Source organism: Epinephelus lanceolatus, chromosome 16 (assembly GCF_041903045.1).
Source record: "Epinephelus lanceolatus isolate andai-2023 chromosome 16, ASM4190304v1, whole genome shotgun sequence".
Classification (NCBI taxonomy): domain Eukaryota; kingdom Metazoa; phylum Chordata; class Actinopteri; order Perciformes; family Serranidae; genus Epinephelus; species Epinephelus lanceolatus.
In genome coordinates this window covers 24,430,585-24,452,492 of record NC_135749.1, presented here as the reverse complement: position 1 = coordinate 24,452,492, position 21,908 = coordinate 24,430,585, and the positions used below count along the sequence as shown (strand labels likewise).

Genomic DNA, 21,908 nt, shown 5'->3' with positions numbered 1-21,908 from the left:
TGCACCCCATGTACAAGAATAAAGAAACTCTTTCTCTTTCTGGAACATGTTGAAGGAGAATGGTTTTTGCACTGGTGTAACATCTTACCTCGCCTTCTCTGTGCCACGGCCTCCCGTTCTGAGGGTACTTGCTCTGGCTCTGGCGTTTCTTCTGCCCTCCGTCGGCAAATTTGCACAGCAAAGGCTCCGTGGGAGCTGCAGAGAGAGAGAGGACAAAATCATGTTAGGGAGGACTTCATCCTGTGACCCATCAGAAGGACAGAAGCCCTTTTGAACTGTGTCACATTTCTCCTCTTCTACCATCACTCCCTCCTCCCTCCCTCCTCTCCGCCCTCCTATGGAGCTCCTAGAAAAATTCCCAGACCGACGATGTTGGCAGGCCCTCCCTACCCCAGCCCAGGCTGGCAGCCCATGAAAGAGCATTGCAGGGTATTGTTGAAATAATAATCACAGTAATCGCTCTTGTAAATACCTCTGAGATGGTAATGCAGGACCGCTCTGTCAGCCAAAGCTTTTTTTTTCTAGAAGGCGTTTCTGTTCCTGACACGTAATCCCTCCGTGTTTCACTTTAACAGCCATATTCTCTTTTATTTGAAATGTTAGGCCTTTTTCCACACCACAACCATCAGTGCAAGCGTCTCACTGGGCGGTGTTGTTTGAGTAGAGGCTGTCACAGATATTAACACTGCTATTCTTAGAGTGAACACTGGGGGCAGTCTAACCATTTCTGACATGATAAGAGCAACAGTAACAGAGGATTGACACAAGTGCCTTCACTACAGAGCTGGCAAGTGTCTATCATCAACCAGCAGGAAAACATGACATGAAATAGCTGTTATTAATCTAATTAAAAAAGAGGAAAAAAAGGCCCTCTGTACTGTGACCTCATCTAAGCTGTCTCTGTATCAACAGCCTTTTGTGTGCATAATTGCTGATAAAAGGTCGATGAAAGTGTTGCGATGACCTACGCCTCTATAAAGATAACTTCTCAAAGGGCACTTTCTCACTACTTGAGCTGCAGGTGAGCACCAACAGAGACAAAAATGGATTCAGGTGGAGGACTCTCCTGATGAGATACTGTAAAAGGAGAGTGAGAAAAAATGTGAACGAAGACAGGCTCAGTGAAAAAAGAAGAGAATGAAGGGGGGGGGGGGGGGGGGGGAGGAAAGGAAAAAAGATCTTAGTGAGCTTTTCTCGTGAGAAACGGGTGGCTCTCTTGGCTGGGGATCTGGGGGTCTTAGCAGTGTCCGTCCCCTTTTCAGTCTGCGTCAGCGAGATCGGAATCTCTCTGGAAACAGACCGTGGAGATGAGAGAGGGGAATGGAGACAGTTGGATAAACTAAAAGAAACATGGGAGTACAGAGAGAGTGAGAGAAACAAGACAGAAAAAAATAGAAGAGTGAAGCAGATAAGAGAAACAGGTGAGTGACCGTGGGAGAGACAAGAGGGGAAACAGAGGCAGAGCGAGAATCTACACCAGGATCAAACGCTCATTCCCTGTGAAGGCTGTACAGTTCAGCAGCAGTACAGTACACACTGAGCCAGTGAGCTTGTCCAAACACTTAAGCGCTGCTGCCCTGCACCTGGTGGCTTAGAAGGGACCTGACGGCTCTCCCTGTCATCGCATTCACATTACAGGCCTGGCAGCTCGTGACACGGCCGCTATGTGACGACACAGGCCAATGACGGGGCTGTCTGCAGGAGGTGAGCAACGGGACTTTTCATCACGCTGTGCCAGAGATGACACCCACCGGGAGAATTGTTGATGCTTTAATCTCCGCTCCCAGATGTTAGAGGCGCTTGGGCCTTGATAATAAGGCAGCATCACAAGACAGGAGAGAAAGAAGCGCTCTCGGGGATTGACAGGGTAGTGACAGCAATAAAACAACCTGGGGTGAAGTGAACTCATGACGAGGCAGGCTTACAGTTACATTTAATGGTTTAGGCGTTAATGAGCTAACAAGATCGTTTATCTACTCATTTACATTTCTTCCACATTTTGATAGAACCATTTTTTATCAAGGTTTGCAGTCGAGACACATGAATTGGACTCTAGTCACAAATTAGATGACTTGAGACCTGACCTGACAAAATCAAAAAAGACTTTCAACTCAAAGCAGGAATGACTCATCACTTCTCTTGGTTCTGAGCCCTTGGCCTTGAAAATACTTGATACCCTCCTCCAAGAACACTGATTAAAATGCACCAATTCCTTTGCCTTCATTCCTGTATCAACTAACATTAACACTATTTATTCCTGGGAAGTTCACACCAGTCTGACAGCATCCAATCAAGTTGCAGGAGACAACCAGGAAAAACCAACATTCCGTTACTGAGCGCCAGTCGGAAAGAAAGTATACCAAAGATTTTGTTTGTGTACAAAAATTATGTGGTGGTCAACAAAAAAAAACTTGTGTTACCCAAAACATGCAGGTCGAAAATTACAGACGGAGACAAAACAACTTCCAACTTTGTTCAACATTTAAAGCACAAAGAACAGTAAGTTGAGGCTAATATTAACAGTTAGCGAGCAAATGCTAATCTAATGTTGGCTATACTAAGTAACTTTTTTTATTAAGAATATATGTATTAGATTTATCAAATACAACACAGAACAAATCACTCAGACTTGACATAACGAACAAAATAGCTATAGCTAAAACCCTCACCACCCCCTATAACATAGCCAAATAACAAGGTTACAGGATGACTGATTCGCAGGAAACCCTTGTAATGAGGAAGGTGACAGCGTAAGCCCAATGTATTTTAAGTAAGAGTCCCAAACCTTGTAAAAAGCATCCATTAAGGAGTGAAGTATCCTAGAGATATATTCATTGGGACTGTTTTTTAGAGCAGCAACCTTGATCCAAAAGAGCAAAAAATTCTCCCTGGCAGCGAAAGTCAAAAGACTGAAGAGCCTCTTGTGTTCGATATTTATAACATGACCATGTGAGGACCAAGTAGGAGGCACATAGGGTCTAATTCTATTTGAACACCAAATATAACACACAGTTCATCCACAACACTGGACCAATAGCTTTGTAGCTTCACACGTAAGCAGAAACAATGACTGCAGCTGCCAGTGTCAGAGTTACAGTAACAGCAGAGTGGAGATTCATTAGCATCCATTTGATTTTTGAGAGCAGGGGTTACTTTTTAACAAACTTGTTTTAAGGAACAAATACAAATTTTAACATGCATTCATGATTTTTTTGAGATTAATATACTATCACTTTGTTGTTAAAAATGGCATTACATTTGGACAAGACACATTGTGACCTGTGTTGTACTTGAAACTCTTGAGCGCATAGACTTGAGACTTGCAAAACAATGACTTGGTGCCGCTTCTGATATCTGCAGTAGGTGTCTGAGAGGGTTGTGGCACTAATGGCGCTAACAAAAAATGTGTGTGTTCCTAAAGGGCTACTATAGGGCCACACACATATTAATAAACTTCTCTAGAAAAAAAAAAAAAACCTTAATGTGTTTATGTGGCTTTAGGGTCTACTATGGGACCAAACTTTTCAGAGTCGGCCCAGGAAAATGTTGCCGGGCAGGCAGAGTGAGAGAGACACTGCAGAAGAAAAACAACAAAAGCTCTTCCAAACCTCTCCTCTGGCACTCTGGGAGATAATTAGCTATCGGAGAGATTTGGAGAATCTGACACAGAGCACGCTGACGTTACCCCTGTGACTACATCCCTAGTTCCCACAGCGAGCTAGCCAATTTGTTTAAGACTCCAGCCCAAGATCAACAGCCTCATACCACCCCACCCACCCTGTGATCACACTCACCCCTCTGTAGCCCTGACACACACACACACACACACACACACGCACACACTCCTCCTGCCCTTAAAGTCTCTCTGCTTTAACCCCGGAGAACACACAGAAATACCCACAGACACATAAACACACAATGCAAACTGCTGCCAGCCTAAAAACCTTTCTTAGACCTCTCACCACACACCGTCATCACTGGCACAGCCCAGAATAAACTAGGCCACTGGCTGTTCGTACCAGCTTGCTGATGCTGCGTCTTTAGGTCACAGGCTCCAAGTACAACACATTTCACACTGGTTCCAGTCGCAGTATGTGTTGCAGTGGGTGCTTGAAAAAAAAAAATCAGTTATGAACCAATTTGCTGCCCTGTAATGATCCTAAATCATGGGAAAAATACATAAAGTGCTTTTGGTCAGAGGTCAACAACTGCTGCTAACAAGGTGCTCCATGGGAACTCCTAATTGTTTTTTATGTGAGTTGCCGTAGGAACTGGTAAACATGTTAACGAGGGGTGACCGCAGACGTTCGCACATGGATGTGTGCAGTGTGTACACACTAAGACCAACCACGCTCATAGGCTCAAATAGGAGAGGAGCGGTGCTAGACAGTATTCTGAGAGTAAGATGGGTGTGCTGCTACCCTCATTTGATCACAGCCTCGGCTCAATCACACTCCAGACTGTGCATTTGGCTCTGAAGAGATAGTCATGGCTTTCTGCTCATCAATAGACACATTACCGCCCAGTAAAATGAACCAATAAGTGCATGCAGATGTACTTCTGTGCAAGACAGTGCAATTACAATAGCCATTTAAATTGAAGCTTGTTGCAAGTTTCACTTATTAGCGCAGTGTTGCAGAAGTAATCATCACTGTTAGTGCTGTTTCCTATGGGCAGGCATCTGGGGGAAATCAGCCCTTTGTCTGCAGAATAACAGCCATCGCAGTGAGAACACCAGATCTCACCATTCCCTTTCTTTCGGAGATCTGCAGACAAAGAGAGCTCGCGTGTGCGCCGGATGGTCTCGCAAGGCCGGCTGAATAACATCTTGATCCATCAATGCAAATCAGCACATGCATTATAACACATCAACGTCAGCACGTCATGCATTCATTCGCTGCTCAGAATTGGACTGTACATCTGTTTGGCCTGTATGGTGAAATCAATGCAGGAATGCCCCCGAGCTGCAGAGGGGATGGGTAAAGGGGGTTTCGCTCAGTGAAACAGCCAGCTTTTCACCATCAAGACAGTTACAAAAGAGGCCTCTCACAAGGGCCCGCAGGCAAACTGGGCTGGCCTCGCTTTGCTCTTGGTGTGTGCAAAGCCCCAAAGAGGCCGAACTGTTCAGTCGCATGTACCAAAATATGTGAATCTGAGGAGCTTTGCTGAAAGGAAGCTTTCCACTGTTTGGTTAAAGGTTGCTACAGGTTCTTGGCTTGAAGTTTCATGAGCTAAGCATCTCTGAAAAGTCATTTGGATGGCTCGCTGTGTTTTTATGGCAAGGACATATTTGCTGGGAACAGGGAAAAGGAAGGAGGAGGACAGTATTTTATTGGAATTCTGCTGTACTCTGACGCTGCTCGAGGGGATCTCTAATTGGATCAACAACTGTCTGATTCCCATCAGCCAGCTTGACCTGTCTGCCCAGACTGAGGAGGATGCGTCTTATGGGAAAGAGAGAAACACAGAGTGGGAGGGAGAGAGAGTAAAAGACATGGAAAGACACAGATACATGAGGAGGAAGGGAGCGCAAGGGACAGTGTTCTAGAAATAGATAAAGGTGAAGAGTGTAGTGAAGTGTAGTTATGATAGAAAACATATGACAGGACAAATGAGACGGGGCATGCAAAAACTAGCATATACATGTGCGTCGCCATTTTCAGAGTAAGACGGGGAAGCACAGAATGGCCGCCAACTAGGAAGGCAGGAGGCGGCAGCTTCCCTACGGGGAGGGCTTTGACGGATCCCAGTCGATAGCTCTCACAACTGCCACGCTGGCCTCGCATCCTTCAGCGTGGAAATGAAGACAGTCTGCCAGCCGTTTTGCTGACAGGGACGGCACACATGGCTCAATGACACTGCCCGATAAATGGAGCGGGGCGCTGAGAGGAGAACGAGACAAAGAGGGGAAAGGAGAGGGAGATAGATGGAGAGTAAGATACAGTGTCATAGAGAGACAAAAAGACATGGGATGACGGTGACGGAAAGAGACAGAGGGGATTCAGCGGTGGCAGGAGTGACAGTCTGGTTTCCCTCCCCCTTACGATCCATACCATATAGATGAGTGAGGAAGATTAGTATAGGGAGAAGGATGTCAACAACGGCTTGCTACTCGCTCTGCATCCGCTACACATGCTCTGTGGCTATTGATCAGACTTTCCCCATAGAGGGCTCCTACAGCACGCCAGTCGGTACAGGCCTGAGATGATATTATGGATTACGGGAAGGGAAGTGGAGGGAAGAGCCCTGGATGCGGGCGGTAGAAGCCTGATCGATGAGCTATTGCACACTTAACAAGAGTAATGTTATGTAGGGAGTCTCTGACATGCTAATCCATCTCTCACTCTCTCTGTCCGTCTCCCTCGATCGCATCTCTCTCCGTCGTGGTTATGTGCTGTCTGCCTATTGCTCTCCTCATTTCTTTTTTGCTTGTTCTATCTATCTATCTATCTATCTATCTATCTATCTATCTATCTATCCACAATTGAGCTGACTGAGCCCATTCCACATTCAGACAAATAAAGCTGATGGATGGGATGAGCTCCATGTGTGTCTGGCACACAGTCAGTCTAAAACGAAGCAGACAGCTACAATTGATTGAGACCATCTTATGGGAACGGGAAGACTTAAGACTCAAAAACATGCACGTTTCTGAGAGGTAGGCCAGGAATACATTGATGTGAAATGATCTCACAGAGAAAGTGAGGACTATTCTGCATAAACACAGAGCTGTAATTATTTTTGCAGATGAAAATACGGCTGCGAGCATTGAGTCTGAATTAATCTGCTCTTACAGTAAAAGTGAGAGCAGCAAGTGCAGCGCCAAACAGGCGGTGGGTTCCCAGCTGCTAGCCAACTCCTGTGTGAGAAGCTCTGAGGTAAACGAGAAACGAGAAATTCATTTTTGCTTAATCAGCTAATTCCACTTGCCATTCCTGACGCTGAGGTTGCCATGGTGAGTAAACAAATTACTAAAAACAACACACAGAGGTGCGCGAGCGAGGAGAAGTTAGTGCGTGTGTGTTTGCCAGCTCTAATGAGCGGCTCACAATCCTCCATCCATATATTGAAATAACATTTATACAGACAGTCCTCACCGCATTCATCCCAAATGGCATAGCTGAGTGTCGCTGGTTCCTGTAGTCTGCTGCAATTTTAAAGTGGCCGTGGCAGATGTTTCTAATGCTGAACCCACACACGCTGCTCCACGCTGCCAACATCTCCGCTGCTGCAGTCGGTCTCAGTATCAGCGGCCTGCTTTACACAGCTGGCCAGGGTGGCAATTACAAGAAGCCGCATTGTGGTCGCTTCGAAAATTGTAAGAGTACAGTATAAGATTGAAAACACTATTTGCAGAGTGGGTTTGAAATAAGATCCCAGCTAAGAAAACACTACAATGTGCAGCAGGCGACGTGACGTCAAAACATCACAGACAAATCTAGGAGTGAGCCAAGTAGACTGGCTGTTTGGTTTGGAGGCTCATCTTAAGGTCTTCATCACGTCTCTGGACAGATGAAATATTTTTGTGGCACATTTTCAGCTGTCTTTGCCTTACAGTAACACTTACAATATGACTCGGCAGCCTGAGAATCTTCCCCCTCAACAAAAGCTGGTGACGTAGACAAATGAAGTTCCATATCAACTTCTTCTTATTTCTCTGCCAATCTGATTGGATTGGAGAGACTAGAACATTTACAGCACAGTTTAAATCATTACTGTAGGTTGTTCTTAGCCCAGACACAGTTGCCAACTCATGTTCACATTACAGTAACTGATGTATGCACTTTGGATGAGCACAAGGATCTTCGACTAAAATCATGCCTGGCACACTGAATTTATGTTGCTGCTAACCACAGGCAGATGTCCAGAGACCACTGTCTGTGATGTAGTGAGAAAAAAATGACTGAAACATTGCGAATTGCTGTATGAAAAAATCCTTAATCCTAATTCAAACTGGTGAAATTGTATCCGTCATGCAATACTGGAGAGCTGGCAGGCAACAGGCTTTTTTGTTTATGCTGCCAATACATTGTCAACACCACAGTGGTGCCCCCAAGTGAGGGCCAAGGGGGACCATGGCCCTCTAAGGCAGCGGTATCTTATAAAACTATACAGCGTGAGGCATCCATTGGTACCAACCGTGGTGGCATAACTTGACGGAAGAGGGCGAAATAACTAAATTAAGCACAATTTTGGCAGGGGAACAATTGGCATGACCATTTTTAAAGGGGTTCTTTGAACTCTCACCTCAAGATATCGGAATGAAAATGGGTTCTATTCGTAAATATGAGTCACCCCTATACTTGCAGAGACTTGTTTCCAGTAAATGTTTTGTCCCTTACAATCAACATACTCCTTCAAACTAAAGCTGTGTGTTGGTCTTTTTTAAAGAAAAAGACAACCAGCCTAAAACCTAAAACCTCAAAAAAACTCACTGACTTTGAGACAAGGGAACTGGGAGTGGTAAAATACTTACTCATTTTTGGGTTTTAGGACAACAAATTGCTTAACGTGTATAGATACATAACACATTAAAACACTCAAAATGTTAACTGTACCAGTGTTAGTCTTTGCACATCAGATAATACCTGAGTATATCAGTATATAACCCCTTTTACACTGCCAGATCTTCCGCGAAGCTGCGAGCGTTTAGACACACAGAGCCAGATTGGCGAGTTGATCCAAGGTGCCCAATTTTCCGCTTCGTAGGGTAGACATATTGGCGGAACCCTTTTAGTTTAAACAGACCAAGGCGGCCTTCCGCCACAGGAGGGGCTGTTGATGACTTGTGGGAGGAGCTGTTGATGATGCCGCACGTGCGAGCCACTGGCGGTGGATAAACAGGAACAGCTGATAGCAGGAATTAGCGAGCAGCTAGTAGCAAGAGGGAAACGCAAACCTGACAGACACTGTAAAGATGAGCAAGACAAGGAATAGTGCGCCCTCCTTGTCCTCGCAAACGAAGAGGCCATTAACTGTCAGATGACGGGGACGGTGAAGAACGGGCCGACTTACGAGAGAATCGCTGAAGGACTGCCCAGCCGCGGCTTCCCTCCCACGTCACTGTTTACGTCACACGCTGAGCAACACGTTTTGTTACTTGGTCACGCCCCCCACTGCCCCGACAAAGGCGCATTCTGTATTAACAAAAGTAGGTAGGCGGCATTTTGCCGCACTCCCCCATTTTGTTTTTATACTGCCAAGGCTGATAGAAGACTGATTGGGCTTTCCTGCAAATTTGCACAATTCCTATTTAAAAAGGGCTTATGATTCCTTAACTCTCCATATTGACATAGTTTTCAACTAGTCTACATACTTCAACAGCATAATCGAATCCCTTAAATTCAGTTTTGGCTTTTTGTTTTGGTGAGATTTCAGTGTCAGATTTCAGTGGCCCCATATGGCCAGAAAGGTTTCTGGGGGCACCACTGAATTAGAGAGCTATCAAACAAAAAGCTTTTCTGTTTTTGCTGCCATTCTATTATCAGTACAAGGAATAACAAGATTTATGATAATGCTATATTACAATGCATCTGGAAGCAGTAATGTTGCAACAGCCAATTCTCTCATGAAATGAAGAAACTTTGAAAGAAAGCAACCTCCCTCAGACAATAAGAAGAAATACTGACTGTGTTCATGGAATTTATAACAAGTAAGCCTTTATTGGTTCTCTTTGGCCTGGTGGCATAAAACCGGTCCCGGCCTGCGGAGCTCTCCTTTCATGGCAAACAGTTTTGGCTGTGGCAGACGAACTTAAGAGCAGCTGTTGCTGTACTTTGCCTGTGGGGGTTGACTCCTGCTGCCACAGACTGTGTCACTGCCTGTGTGGGCAGACAGTGAAGCCAGCTCTGTCCCTGTTAGCGGAGTATTATAACACTGCCAACGCCTCCAGTGACCCGTGAAACCTCCCATCTATAGAGATGAATCATACAGATGGGGCTTTGTAATTCGACAGAACTGCCCATCCACCAGACCCACGGCAAATATTTCTCGGTATATATGACACCATATCAGAATCAGAATAAATCAGTTTTGAGCTCTGCAAGCACAGCTTCAAAGATGCAATGGAGTCTATGTTCTATAATTGTAGGTTTAGCATATTGTGAAGGTGTCATTATTAGCATCAAGCATTCACATTTGAATACGTACTTTTGCCTCTTACTCAGCTTCACAAATTCCACATGATCATACAGCAAATATAATTGAGGTTTATTTTGCAAGAGGAGATTTTGCTGAGCATGCATGGTGTTTGTCAGCACCACACTACTTGACATTCATAGAGTTACACATATTCACACTCAGCGCACGCTACAAACAGTCCTCCTTTGTTAGCCAGCATGAAACTCAAAAGAAAAACTGGATGTTAGGTGCATTTCTAAATGGCACCTTGCCTTGAATATCTCAGACGGTCCGCAGACTCAGACATATGGTTTTCTTGTTTTAAGCAGGGTTATCTAACCTTTGGGCTACCATTGACAGCAAATTGATAATGACATTTGAACAGAGGCAGAAAATATGCTCCAAGCTGCAAATACAAGAAAGCCACATCAGTTAGAGTGGCATGGTGAGGCATAAAAAAAGGCTGTGTGTTTGTTAACTAGGTTTCCACCGTAGGGGCTTCCAGTAACAACGGTATGGACAGGAAAGAAAATGAAATTACAGCACAATAAATGAATTATCAATAAAGAGCCCTCGATACTGTATCTGAGGGGGATCGATGCGCCACAGCTGGGCTGCAATGTGGGCCGAGGACTGAGGGCAGGCCTATAGCTGGGGGACCAGCCAGATCAATAATGTCACTGGGGGTGATTGACGATCAATGCCGCCAGTGACGTTGATTTATGATCAATGAAAGCAGGGCACCTGACTAATAAGGGGAGAAGGGGTGGAGGGGATTGTGCGAGGGGGGTTCCATAGCCGCCCCTTTACTGTAACTGATTGGGGATCGATGAAGAGTGGCACGGTGGCTGATTAGGGATCAGGCGACTCTGTGGCAAAGGAAGGCAGCTATGTGTGAGAGGATTTGGTTGGCTGCGTGGAGACCAGCCTGTCTGAGCCGAGCAGAGCTGCAGAGACTGTAATTAAAGCTGTGCTGAAAGGAGCTTTCCACTGGTTGATAGAAGCTGCAGGTGCAGCTCTCTTTGCTCTTTTGCTTTCAAAAGAACAGCCATGCACCCACACACACACACACACAAACACACGCATTCACACACATATACACACATATACACACAACCACAGACAGCACAGGAAAGTCTGCACTATGTTTCTGCAATTCTCCCTCACAAAAATCTTATCTGGTACTCTCATTGACATCCTCCGTCTCTTTTACCTTGTTTTCTTACAGTCTTCGGCTATTTAAAGACACTGTGTGCTTTTTGGTTTCTTGTAACCCAAAAGATCTGTGTAATTGTTGGACATTGTGTGTCAGAAGTTTTACTGTCAGTCAGTGGTAGACAGCAATTAAGTACATTTACTTACGTACTGTATCTAAGTACAGTTTTTCAGTATTGTACTTTACTTGAGTATCCTTTTTTTTAAACTTCCACTACATTTGAAAGACAAATATTGTACTTCTAACACCACTACATTTCTATGAAGGCTCTTGTTACTTGTTACCTTTGGTTTGAAGTCAGCGGCTGATTCTTTAAGTCCATAAACTGTGATCATGCAGTTCTGCTTGTGTTTTTTTTTGTCACTGTGGTGTTCCCATACTTCTGCCTCGCGCATGTACTACTCAGATTGGGGAGCTCATTGGTAGAGACAGGTAGAGAGGAGAGGTCAGCAGCAGGCGGTTGTATTTGGTTATGTGGTGTTACTATGGCTACAGCAGCAGATGGAGATGAAGATTATCATCCAAATCATCCCAAGTTTTTGAGTTGAAGATTGATTCGTATAGTTTTAAATGTGTGCTCTGCTTCATCACTGCATACAAGAATTTACCATCCAACCTGAGAGAGCATGTTGAGGTGTGTAAACATTTGCTTGATTCCAGATTAATATTTTAAACACAGTTGTCTGTGCTTGTAGCAGTTGCATTATTTGTGCTATGTTTAGCAACATAAATGTATTTGTGACAATATACAACAATTTAATAATTTGACTCGGCAACTTTCACTTGTGTTGGAGTATCTGTACTTTGACTCAAGTGAGAGTTGTGTACTTTGTGCACCACTACTGTCAACATATTACTATTTCTCATTTCAGTAATCTCATTACTATTATTGAACTAACAGATACTGTATTGTCAACTAACCTCTTGCCTTATTCGTCCTTCATGTTAGATAGGAGTAGACTATTTTATGAAACACTTGGCAACATCCAAATGGCGTTTTAAAATGAATACGATCTCCATACACGAGTGTTGTCAAAAATTTTGATTAATGGATACATATTAATTTTGAATATCTGAAACAGTTTCATTACTTATTTCCTTACGCTTTTTCACTTTCTTATTGTTAATGTTTGCTACAGTCATTCTGCTGTTCTCTGCTACGAGCCAAGAAAAGAAAAGTTGTCATTATCACGTTGCTGCATAACCTTGTAAATTTATCCTCAATTATTTTTTAATTGTGTGCCCTCAATGTCAGTTGTTTCCCTGTGGTACCAAAAATGGCATCACATATTAACATTTTTCAAGATACTGCTATCAAAGTTACAAATGTTTCAGAAATAATCTCCCTTCATACTAACACACTTGAAAATGCATATCACATGACCATTCACGTACACTGGGCATGTGCGTGCCAGTGTGAAAAAGGAGGCAAATTCATAATGATAAACTTTTGTCTACTCGGCGGTTGGCTGCTAAGTTACAGAAAATCCTACATAGGAAAGGCAGCAAAGTAAGACCAGAAATTCCTTCACTTGGACCAATGACAAGGTGGAATTGAAGGTAACACATAAGTATAAAGCAAGTGAAGTGGCAGACATAGACAGGGAGTCACTGCGAAGCAAATACGGCAACATATTAAAAGGGCAAACATAGCTGGAGGAAACCATAGCAATGAGAGAAGAATGTGAATCACAAAAGATTTGAAGGCCTACGCATAGGTGTAGATATCAGGGGGGATGCAGGGGACATGCCTCACTTCAGCATTTAGAACATGTGTATTTTTCCCTTTAATACAAACATAAAAGTAGCAGAGGACATTCCCACCATTAGTTGATGCAGAAAAGACAGAAATTGATGCAGAAAAATTTACCCATATGCAGTCTGATGCTTATAAATTACTGATGGACATTCCTGACTCGGCCCTAGATATAGTAATCTGGCTTAATTTTAGGTGTAAAAAAATCGCTGTTTTTGCCTGTCTAGACTAAAAACACGGTCCTGGAGATTTCAAACTAAAACAGGGTGAGCAGCGTTTTCAAAGGCTTTTTAGGGGTTTGAAAAATGCTGGAGTAGTGGGGGTGCTAGGCACAAACATAGCTAAAGTTATGAATCTTAAATCTAAAACTTATTAGTGTGGATGTAGCCTTGGTGACGTCTGAATCTCACACCTGTGTTAGACAAAAAGGTGTTAACTCCTGTGCAGTGTCAACACATGTAAAAGTGAGTTTATTAAGAGCTATGTTTTGGTGAGACGGCCTTTAGACATCTTTTGCAATGACGTGACAAAAATATCTGTACAATGGTTTACATAATCTCTACTGTCTTCTAGTAAATGCTGATGATATGAGTATGCACAGACCGGGTTATGAACTGCCTGGGAGATTTCAGATTAGCCGTGTAGCCAGCTTAAAAAACGTAAAAGCCAAAGTTAGGTCCAAAGTAAGATGGCTAACTCACTCATCTACGCATTGTCTGACAGACCCCTGTACTTCTGAACTTCAAACGGTGCATCAGACATTCCCAAGGCTCATAATTCATTCATATCTTAGGTATTCTCTTTGTTCTCGAGCAGCGTTGACACAAATTTTTTGTCTGTATTTCTAAAAAAAAAAAAAAAAAAAGATGCTGACAAGAAAGTGGCATCTTTCTTGTCAGCATCTGCAACATTTCCTGGCTTATCTCCTAAAAATTAAACATTGTTTTTGATTTTAAAGATCAGGTCAGGGTAATTAAGTAAATTTAAGAAAAAATATTAAGTTGTCAATCTTCTGAAAATTACTAGCACAGCATCATTGTGGTCTGCCATGTGTCATCACTATTTGAGTTTTTCTCTGACTCCTTCATATCAAGTTTAAACTGGCCAGTCGTGTGTGAATTATTGAGGCAGGAATGTCCTAAAATAATAATTTGAAAGATAATTAGAGGTTTAAAACTTTGAGACAAAACAATCTGTGGCCAAAATCTGACCCTACTTCCTTCCTATGTCAGCGCACAACTGTTTCCCTCTCAGTCTTCCCGCTGTTTCAAAGACAAAAAAAAGAAAAAACAAGCAGGAAGGTAGCTGGATAGCACATTCCTCTCACACTTAACAAACTCTTAAGCATTATTTATACTAGCTTCACTTGCTATGCCCCTTTATCCCCTTCAGAGAGTGATATCAGAGTGATAACCAAAGAGAAAAGGTCGACCTGTGAAGAACAACTTTGAGTAAGTCCTTGCCTAAACATCTCAGAAGTGATGAAAAGGCTTTGTTTTTCTCAGTCTGCGTTAATGGGCCCCAATCGATGTGGGAGAGCCGTGTTTTTGTTTTTTTCCTCATGTCCTGACCCTTGGGGGAAACACAGGGAGGTAATGTGGGAGGGGAGAGATATTGACACGCCACGTCGATATCACTAAGGTTCACAAGCGCTGGCATGGTGAAGGTAACTCCTTTTTACTTGAAGTTGAAGGCCGGCTATCAGGGGGCTCATCGATGCTGCGCCAAGGACACAAGTACAGCGTGAGTGGGCCTAAGTGTGGACCATAAATTAGTAGGTAGAAACAAACACTGTTGTTACACTGATGATATTCATCAGCGCTTATGATTGTCCTTCAAAAGAAACCACCTGTCCCACACACACACACACACACACACACACACACACACACCAATGCTTTCACTTAAACAATGTCAGGAATGTGAGGCAGCACAGCACTGCCTGCAGAGGCAAGCGCACCGCCACACCGGCTCTCATCTGTCACCAACGGCAACCAGCCCGCCAGCCGCCATGACGTGCAGCTTAATTGGGGGAGCTGATGAGGTCTGATGAGGCCGGTACTTATTGAATTCCCAGGCCTGTTATTTAGATAATGCTGGAGAGGAGCGGCCTCCGTCATCTTTCCCATTCTCATCCATTCACTGTCCCAGCAGGGGGCTGCTGGCTAATCCACTCTTGTTTGTAATGGCTGTGCGAACTGAGGGGATTTGGACACGCTCTCCCCTCGCTAGCACACATCTAACAATCCCCACTGTTGATTTTACCCCATAATGGGCCTATTTGACGAATTAATCAGATCCCAACACCCATCTCAACCCTCTTTTTCTGTCTTTCTTTCTCTTATTTTTGGGAGGTATTGTTGAATAATTAGACTTTGAAGCAATCTTCTTTTCCCTTTTCTCAGCTTCTCCAAAAGCAATTACCAAACTTGAAATATGTGACTGTACAGTGTTCGCTGGTTTACGATGTATGTGTGAGTGAAAATGAGAGAGAGAGGGTGTGAATGGAGTGTGATGGAGAGAAAGAAAACAGTGGAGAGGAGCGGAAGTTGCAGAACAGATGGCTAAATGGCTGGACAACAAACTTTTAATTCTGTGCCTCAGAGTGGTGAAGGAGATGGAGAGCGTGAACAGAGGGGTGCCAAGAGTGCTGCTCAGTATGGGACAGCACATCAAAACGCATCAGAAGTGACGAGGACTCCTGTGATTAATGCCTCTGCCGCACAGAACTGAAAAGGATCTGAATTTCAAACGTAAAGTTTCTATGGAAAAAAAATCAGCATCTGGGTGGTCAGACATTAATCAGCAGCAGCTGTAGTGTGGAGAGGCTCTGACAACACAAATTTACAGAGACGAGGAGCGCCAGAATGGCAACAAAAGAGTAAATATCTGACGACTGTCCTTGTGAGCAAATATAAAAAAAGGCACAGAACTGAAGCATATTCTGACTGCGTAAAGTGTGTGTTGTCTAATGTATGCATAGCATGTAAGAGCTTGCTTTCCCAGCTCTTTGGCTGCCAGACTGTGCAGTACAATGAAACACAATAAGCTGTCAGAATCTCTGAAACACTGTCATTAAAAGCGCTTCCAGTTTTCCTGTTTGGAAGTGTTAAGAAGAGCAAATCATATTTCAACACATCTGATATCACCAGCTACAGCTCAAAATGATGTCCTGAGCTAAGTAACCCCATACAGACTTCCCAGTGAATTACCATTCTGAGGAATATCCAGCAACATCTAGAAAAACAAAAAGCCATATTTATACGGGTCAGTTGTTGCGCCCTTATAGAGCAGGGGGCGATACTGACGAGGGGGGCCATTAAGGCAGCAACATTTAAAAGCTTACGTGGAGATGGTACAACGTGGAGTTCACCAGGGGCACAGCGAATCAATATCAGCTCGACTTAGAAATCTGCTGTATAATCCTTGATCTCCAAGGCCATTTGCTCCGCAGCCTGAAATTGGATACACCCCGACTGCATCCATCCCCCCCACACACACTCACCCCCGTTGCGGCGAGCCCGCTGCTCGCTCCACAAATGAGACATGCTGAAAAATTGATCTGGATGCATCTGTGGCAAGATTACGTCTAGGGCTAAAAGAGAGATATGACTAGCTCAAGGTAATTCATAAATCTGTGTGTCTATGTGTAAGAGGATCAGGACAGGGCCCGGTGAATGGGAAAAACCCAGTGGTAGTATTATCATAACTACATCACGCTACCTGGCAGACGGCTGCACAAAAAGGCCATTAAGTCAACACACCTATAAATGCTAAGGGCTAGTAAAGGCCACACATTGAAAAACACCAATATATACTTCTATATAACACAGACTGTGAGTATGATTAACAAGGATGGAAGGAAAATAAATCATCTTTGATATTTTGCCTGTGAGCAGGAGGCCTTTTGCAGTATAATACTGTTTTTATGATCAATGGTTTGAGTAGAATAGAATAAAACAGAATATAATAGAGTAGAACTGTGTTTTCAACCACGTCTGGAAATAGTCCTTTGAGTGTTTTGCCTTTTAAAAGTCAAATGTGTAGGATTTAGAGGGACAAAATCAAAAAATTCAAATTAATATTCACAACTATGTTTTCATTAGTGTATAATCACCTGAAATTAAGTGCCGTTATGTTTTTGCTACCTTAGAATGAAATGTTTATATCTACACAGAGAGCAGGTCCTCCACCACGGAGTCTGTCGTGTTATTTCTACAGTAGCCCTGAATGGACAAACCAAACACTGGCTCTAGATAGGGCAATTGGTGTTCTCGTGTCAGCCATCTTAGTTCTTCTACATGCTTGGCACATAGGAGAAGTTTTCAGTTGATTGCCTCACTGCTGTTTATTTTCCGTAACCTTATCCTGTTAGGGGTTGTGGGGGGCGGGCTGGAGTCTATCCCAGCTGACATTGGGCAAGAGGCAGGGTACACCCTGGACAGGTCACCAGACTATCACAGGGCTGACACATAGAGACAGACAACCATTCACACTCACATTCACACCTACGGCCATTTTAGAATCACCAATTAACCTGCATGTATTTGGGAGGAAGTCGGAGTACTCCGAGAAAACCCACACTGACACAGGAAGAACATGCACAGAAGGGCTACCCCACCCTGGGTTCGAACCAGGAACCACCTTGCTGTGAGGCGACAATGTGAACCACTGCACCACCATGCTACCAAACCACACCGCTAGATGCCACTAAATCCTACACACTAGACCTTAGACTACAATTCCTGCATAATTCACATGAACTGCTGACAAATTTGTATCGTAATTTGGTAGTTATTTCATCACCACATTGCAGTTGCAAGCACATATTCTCCATTTATTTATTTCCTTCATTCACTAAATTTACATGCACAGAATATTTTGGTTTTTGCCCATATTCAAAGAAAAAACAACCCAAAAACAAAAGCTGTTTATATGTCTAATGAAAATGAATATTCGACTAATGTTCCAGCTGAAATGCAGCCGTGCATACTCCAATTAACGTGCCCTAACGTGTCCTTTATCATGTCAAAGTACGGAGAAGTGGAACAGCTGGACTTGTGTCATTTCGGTGGACTTGTTGGACCGTGCGAACACAGCCTCCCTCTTTCATTCCTTTAACCACCTTTTGAAAAGGTCGGCATTGCAAGGTCTGGGCACATCCAAAAACCTGTTAATATTCAAGTCTTTCATAATGTTTGAAAGCAGGTTGGTTTCTCCTTCTAATATGTGTGTTTTTCTTTTAGTCATACATCTCTACACCAGCCTTGCAGACTGTTGGCTAGTTGATTTGTGTACAACGCATCCATGACAACACACAGAAGTGAGCGTCAACAGGCAAGAGGGCGTGTGGCAAAATGTGGTAAAAACCAGAGTTGAGATGCATACTCTGATTCCGCTGTATACACGGCCAAGGGATGCTCCTAAAACCTGAATAATGCCAGCATGTAATGACACTCAAACATTCTAGGTCAAGAAGAATAAGGCGATTGTTTAAAGTATTTAACACTTACAGTAAAAGCAAAAACTGCAATTGACAGTTATGTTTGTTTCATATTTGTAGCCTTGTAGAGACTGCTGTTTATTTGCGAAGCCAACGACTTCTTTATTATAAATTTTATATTATTACCTTACACATTTATGTGGGAGTTTTATTCAAACTTTCACAGTGTTTTTTTTTTTTTATATATATATATAAATGTTTCAGGACCTTTCAAATGTTTTGTTGCTTGACCCTTTCTTCTGCCTTCTGGCAGGTGAAACAAAACAAACAAAAATATTCCACTTCAACAGAGAATCTGCACTACGGTAACAGCACTTACTACAGTGTTGCAAGCAAGGCATGAAAAGTGAGATTTCTAGGAAGGGTATATCTTTAGGTGCCTCTCTGCTGTAAGTGTGGGCTGCCTGATTTTTTTTTCTTATTTATTCCCATGGCGGTGTGTATTGTTAGAGTGGCAGTTGTTGGACTCTCTGAGGCCTTTAAGCTCTCTGTTTTCCCCCTATTACTTGTGCCCTGTGGGGGGACAGGCAGTTGTAGCGAGATGCGATGCGGCGCAGCAGGGGTGGTCCCCAGATACCACAGATTCATACTTTCCACCTGACGCACAGGATAGAGAGAACAGAGAGCTGGCAATTACCAGACTTCTCGCTATATATACTGCAATCCCGGCCAGCTCTGCTCTGCTGTACTCCACTCTGAAGGCTGTCTCAGGGCCAAGCTGGAGGTAATGAAAGCAACACACTCCTAATGGACTATTGATGTGTGTGTGTGTGTGTGTGTGTATGAGAGGAAGAAGTGAGTGAGGCTCAAAGAACAAAGGTAGGAAACAGAGACTGTAAGAAATCATTCTGTTGGCGTGTCGACGTGCTTTCCTTTTGTGTGTCGTCTGTGTTTTTGCAACTGCACAAAGTGTGCATCCATGTCTGTGAGCTACCGTAAATCATCTATATAAGCTGAGCAAAAGCAGCAGAAATAAACCACAAGCGTGATCCAATAACTGTGGTGTGCTGTGCTGCCAGCCGAGGAAACAGAGACAGACAGAGAGACAGTGTGTCTGAGACATGAGGTCACTCAGAACCAGGTGTGTTTCCATCGTCCTTCAGCTCAAACACCAGCAGGCAGCTTCCACATAAATACGATCACATACAAAGAAAAACACACAAATAGCTCCAGGTGACAAAAAACATTGGCAACTCGGACGCCGTCACAGTAAGTTTCATCAAATGGAGCAAGTCCCACTCCTGCTGATCGTCCATTGGTAGAGCGTGTAGGTGTGTACACATTTTTTGGTGTCTCTGTGTGTGTCCCCTACCCCGCTGGCAGACAGTCGGATGAATGAATGGGCGTCAACTCCTGGAGGTCCGGTGGCGCTACAGAAATAACTCTGCTGACCACAGTGACCTCTGCTTGTTCCCACACAGCCTGCGTCCTGTTCTAATGGAGGCCCGTGCTCTATTTTGGGGGTAGCAGCTAGATTTATCTCACTGCCCTCTGTGTCCTAGGACGGTGACAGTGACGTGGCCGGGTGTAACTGATGCCTGCTATTTCTTTTTTCCTTTTTTTTTTTTTTTTAGTCTGCTTCCCTGACGCAAGCACACAGAGGATACAATTAGTCTTGAGGTCAACTCTAGTCAGTCAGATGACCTGGCTATACGTAACTATTTCAGTTCCAAATATATACCTTAAAACATGGTAAAGGAACGCTTGAGTGAAAAAAAATAGAAAGCTGGAACTGATCGTGTTTCGTGATGCTTGTGAGATGCTGAAAGGTGCAGGAGACAGAGAGGAGTGAACCACAGAAAGGAAGCCAGCTGAATTGCTTGCATACCACAGAGACCTTGGAGCATGATTATCCTCCTCAGCGAACTTAATCTTCATTCTGGAGGACGGGCAGGCTGGCCGAAAGGCTATGAGCTCAGTGACCTACTGTATCTGCTGAGATGCTGAATATTATTCTTTGAAAAAGAAATGCATCGCCTAAGGTCCTGCATTAGATTAAGTTGACTGATAGCTAGAACCTGGAATCTAGGGATCCGTGAAGATAACGCGTGCATCTCAGGACTTCATTCCTAGGAGTGGTGGAGAGCCCAGCCAGATCTAGGGAGAAGTGTGAAAAGGTTTTCGCTTACGACTGTAGAGTCGGCAGAGTGTGCTCCTTGGCTTGCCAGAATAAAATTCACGGGAAAAAGGAATAAGAAACGCTCCCAGAGTCTTTTACAACTATTGTGCAAGGCATTCAACCAAAGACTCGGTCTCCAACTGTGTTCCACTTGGCAGTGCTAGCTGTTAGCAGAAACCAAAAAACCTATGGCTGTGTTCCGAATCACATACTTTTTCTTTTGACCTTCAGTACGTACTGCAGCTGTCCATACGAAACACCTGCTGTTGCTTGGGGTATACATACGATTGGGACGGACTACTTAGTCCTAACATTGCACTTTAAACGTTGTCCCTCTTGCTTGTATAACCGCACACTCTGTAGCGCAAAATTTGAAGTAAACGGAAAAAGTATGCGATTCAGAATGCAACCTAGGAGTGTCAGTGAGCTGTCATCTGTCTGTAGCTCAGTCGATGTGAGGTTTCCTCAGCTGCAGCGGAGGATTGTGGGTAAGAATAGCCAGGATGGCATGGTGCTGCTGTTGTCAGTGTTATTACGATTGTCTATTTATCTGACGATTGCTGAATGGCACACAAGGAATTTCCAAAAGGACTAATAAACATCTATCTATCTGTGGGAAATACAGAGCAAATAACATACTAAATATATGCTACTATGGGACCACTATGACTTTGCACATCTAATACTGATGCATTTGTGAAGGCTGAGAGGTGCCAGGTTTGAGGAGCAAGGTAAACAGTGGATAAATACTTCATGTAAAATGCTGCTTAAGATGCTTTTCTACCCTGACCAGAATACAGCTCTCTGAAAAAACAATTAATATTTATTGCTGTCTTATTTGAAGATATTGAATATCAGCAGCCTCTGTACAAAATGTCTATCTTCCTAAACAATATTGGTGAACCCCAATGTTAAGGCACTGCCAAAACCTTAGATTTGTAAATGGTTTTCAAGACAGGGGATCACTGAACTTGCTCCCTGAATAGGAATGAGTCCAAAAATGCGGAAATGAGTCAGCATTTTAACACTTCCAATTCAAGGTTTTTTGAATTGGTTTTTAGTTAGTATTATTGGTTTTTAAGTGTAAGAGACTTTCACGTTTTGTTCTATGACATAAAATACATCAGTAAATATGCCACATTTGTGATTTTCAAAGAAGGCAGTTCCTAACAAGTGGCTTAATGAGACTACAGTA

The 21,908-nt window shown here is 43.5% G+C and overlaps 1 protein-coding gene across 9 annotated transcripts in view; it reads right to left on the bottom strand.

Moving 5' to 3' along the window:
- LOC117263777 (RNA-binding motif, single-stranded-interacting protein 3) overlaps positions 1 to 21,908 on the bottom strand; it is a 385,852-nt gene that overhangs the window by 61,971 nt on the left and 301,973 nt on the right. For all 9 annotated transcript variants that reach the window (XM_078175662.1, XM_078175657.1, XM_078175660.1 and 6 more), the window contains one exon: positions 89 to 195. In XM_078175662.1, coding sequence (XP_078031788.1) covers positions 89 to 195 — 107 coding nt within the window. The remainder of the gene's footprint in view (positions 1 to 88; positions 196 to 21,908) is intronic.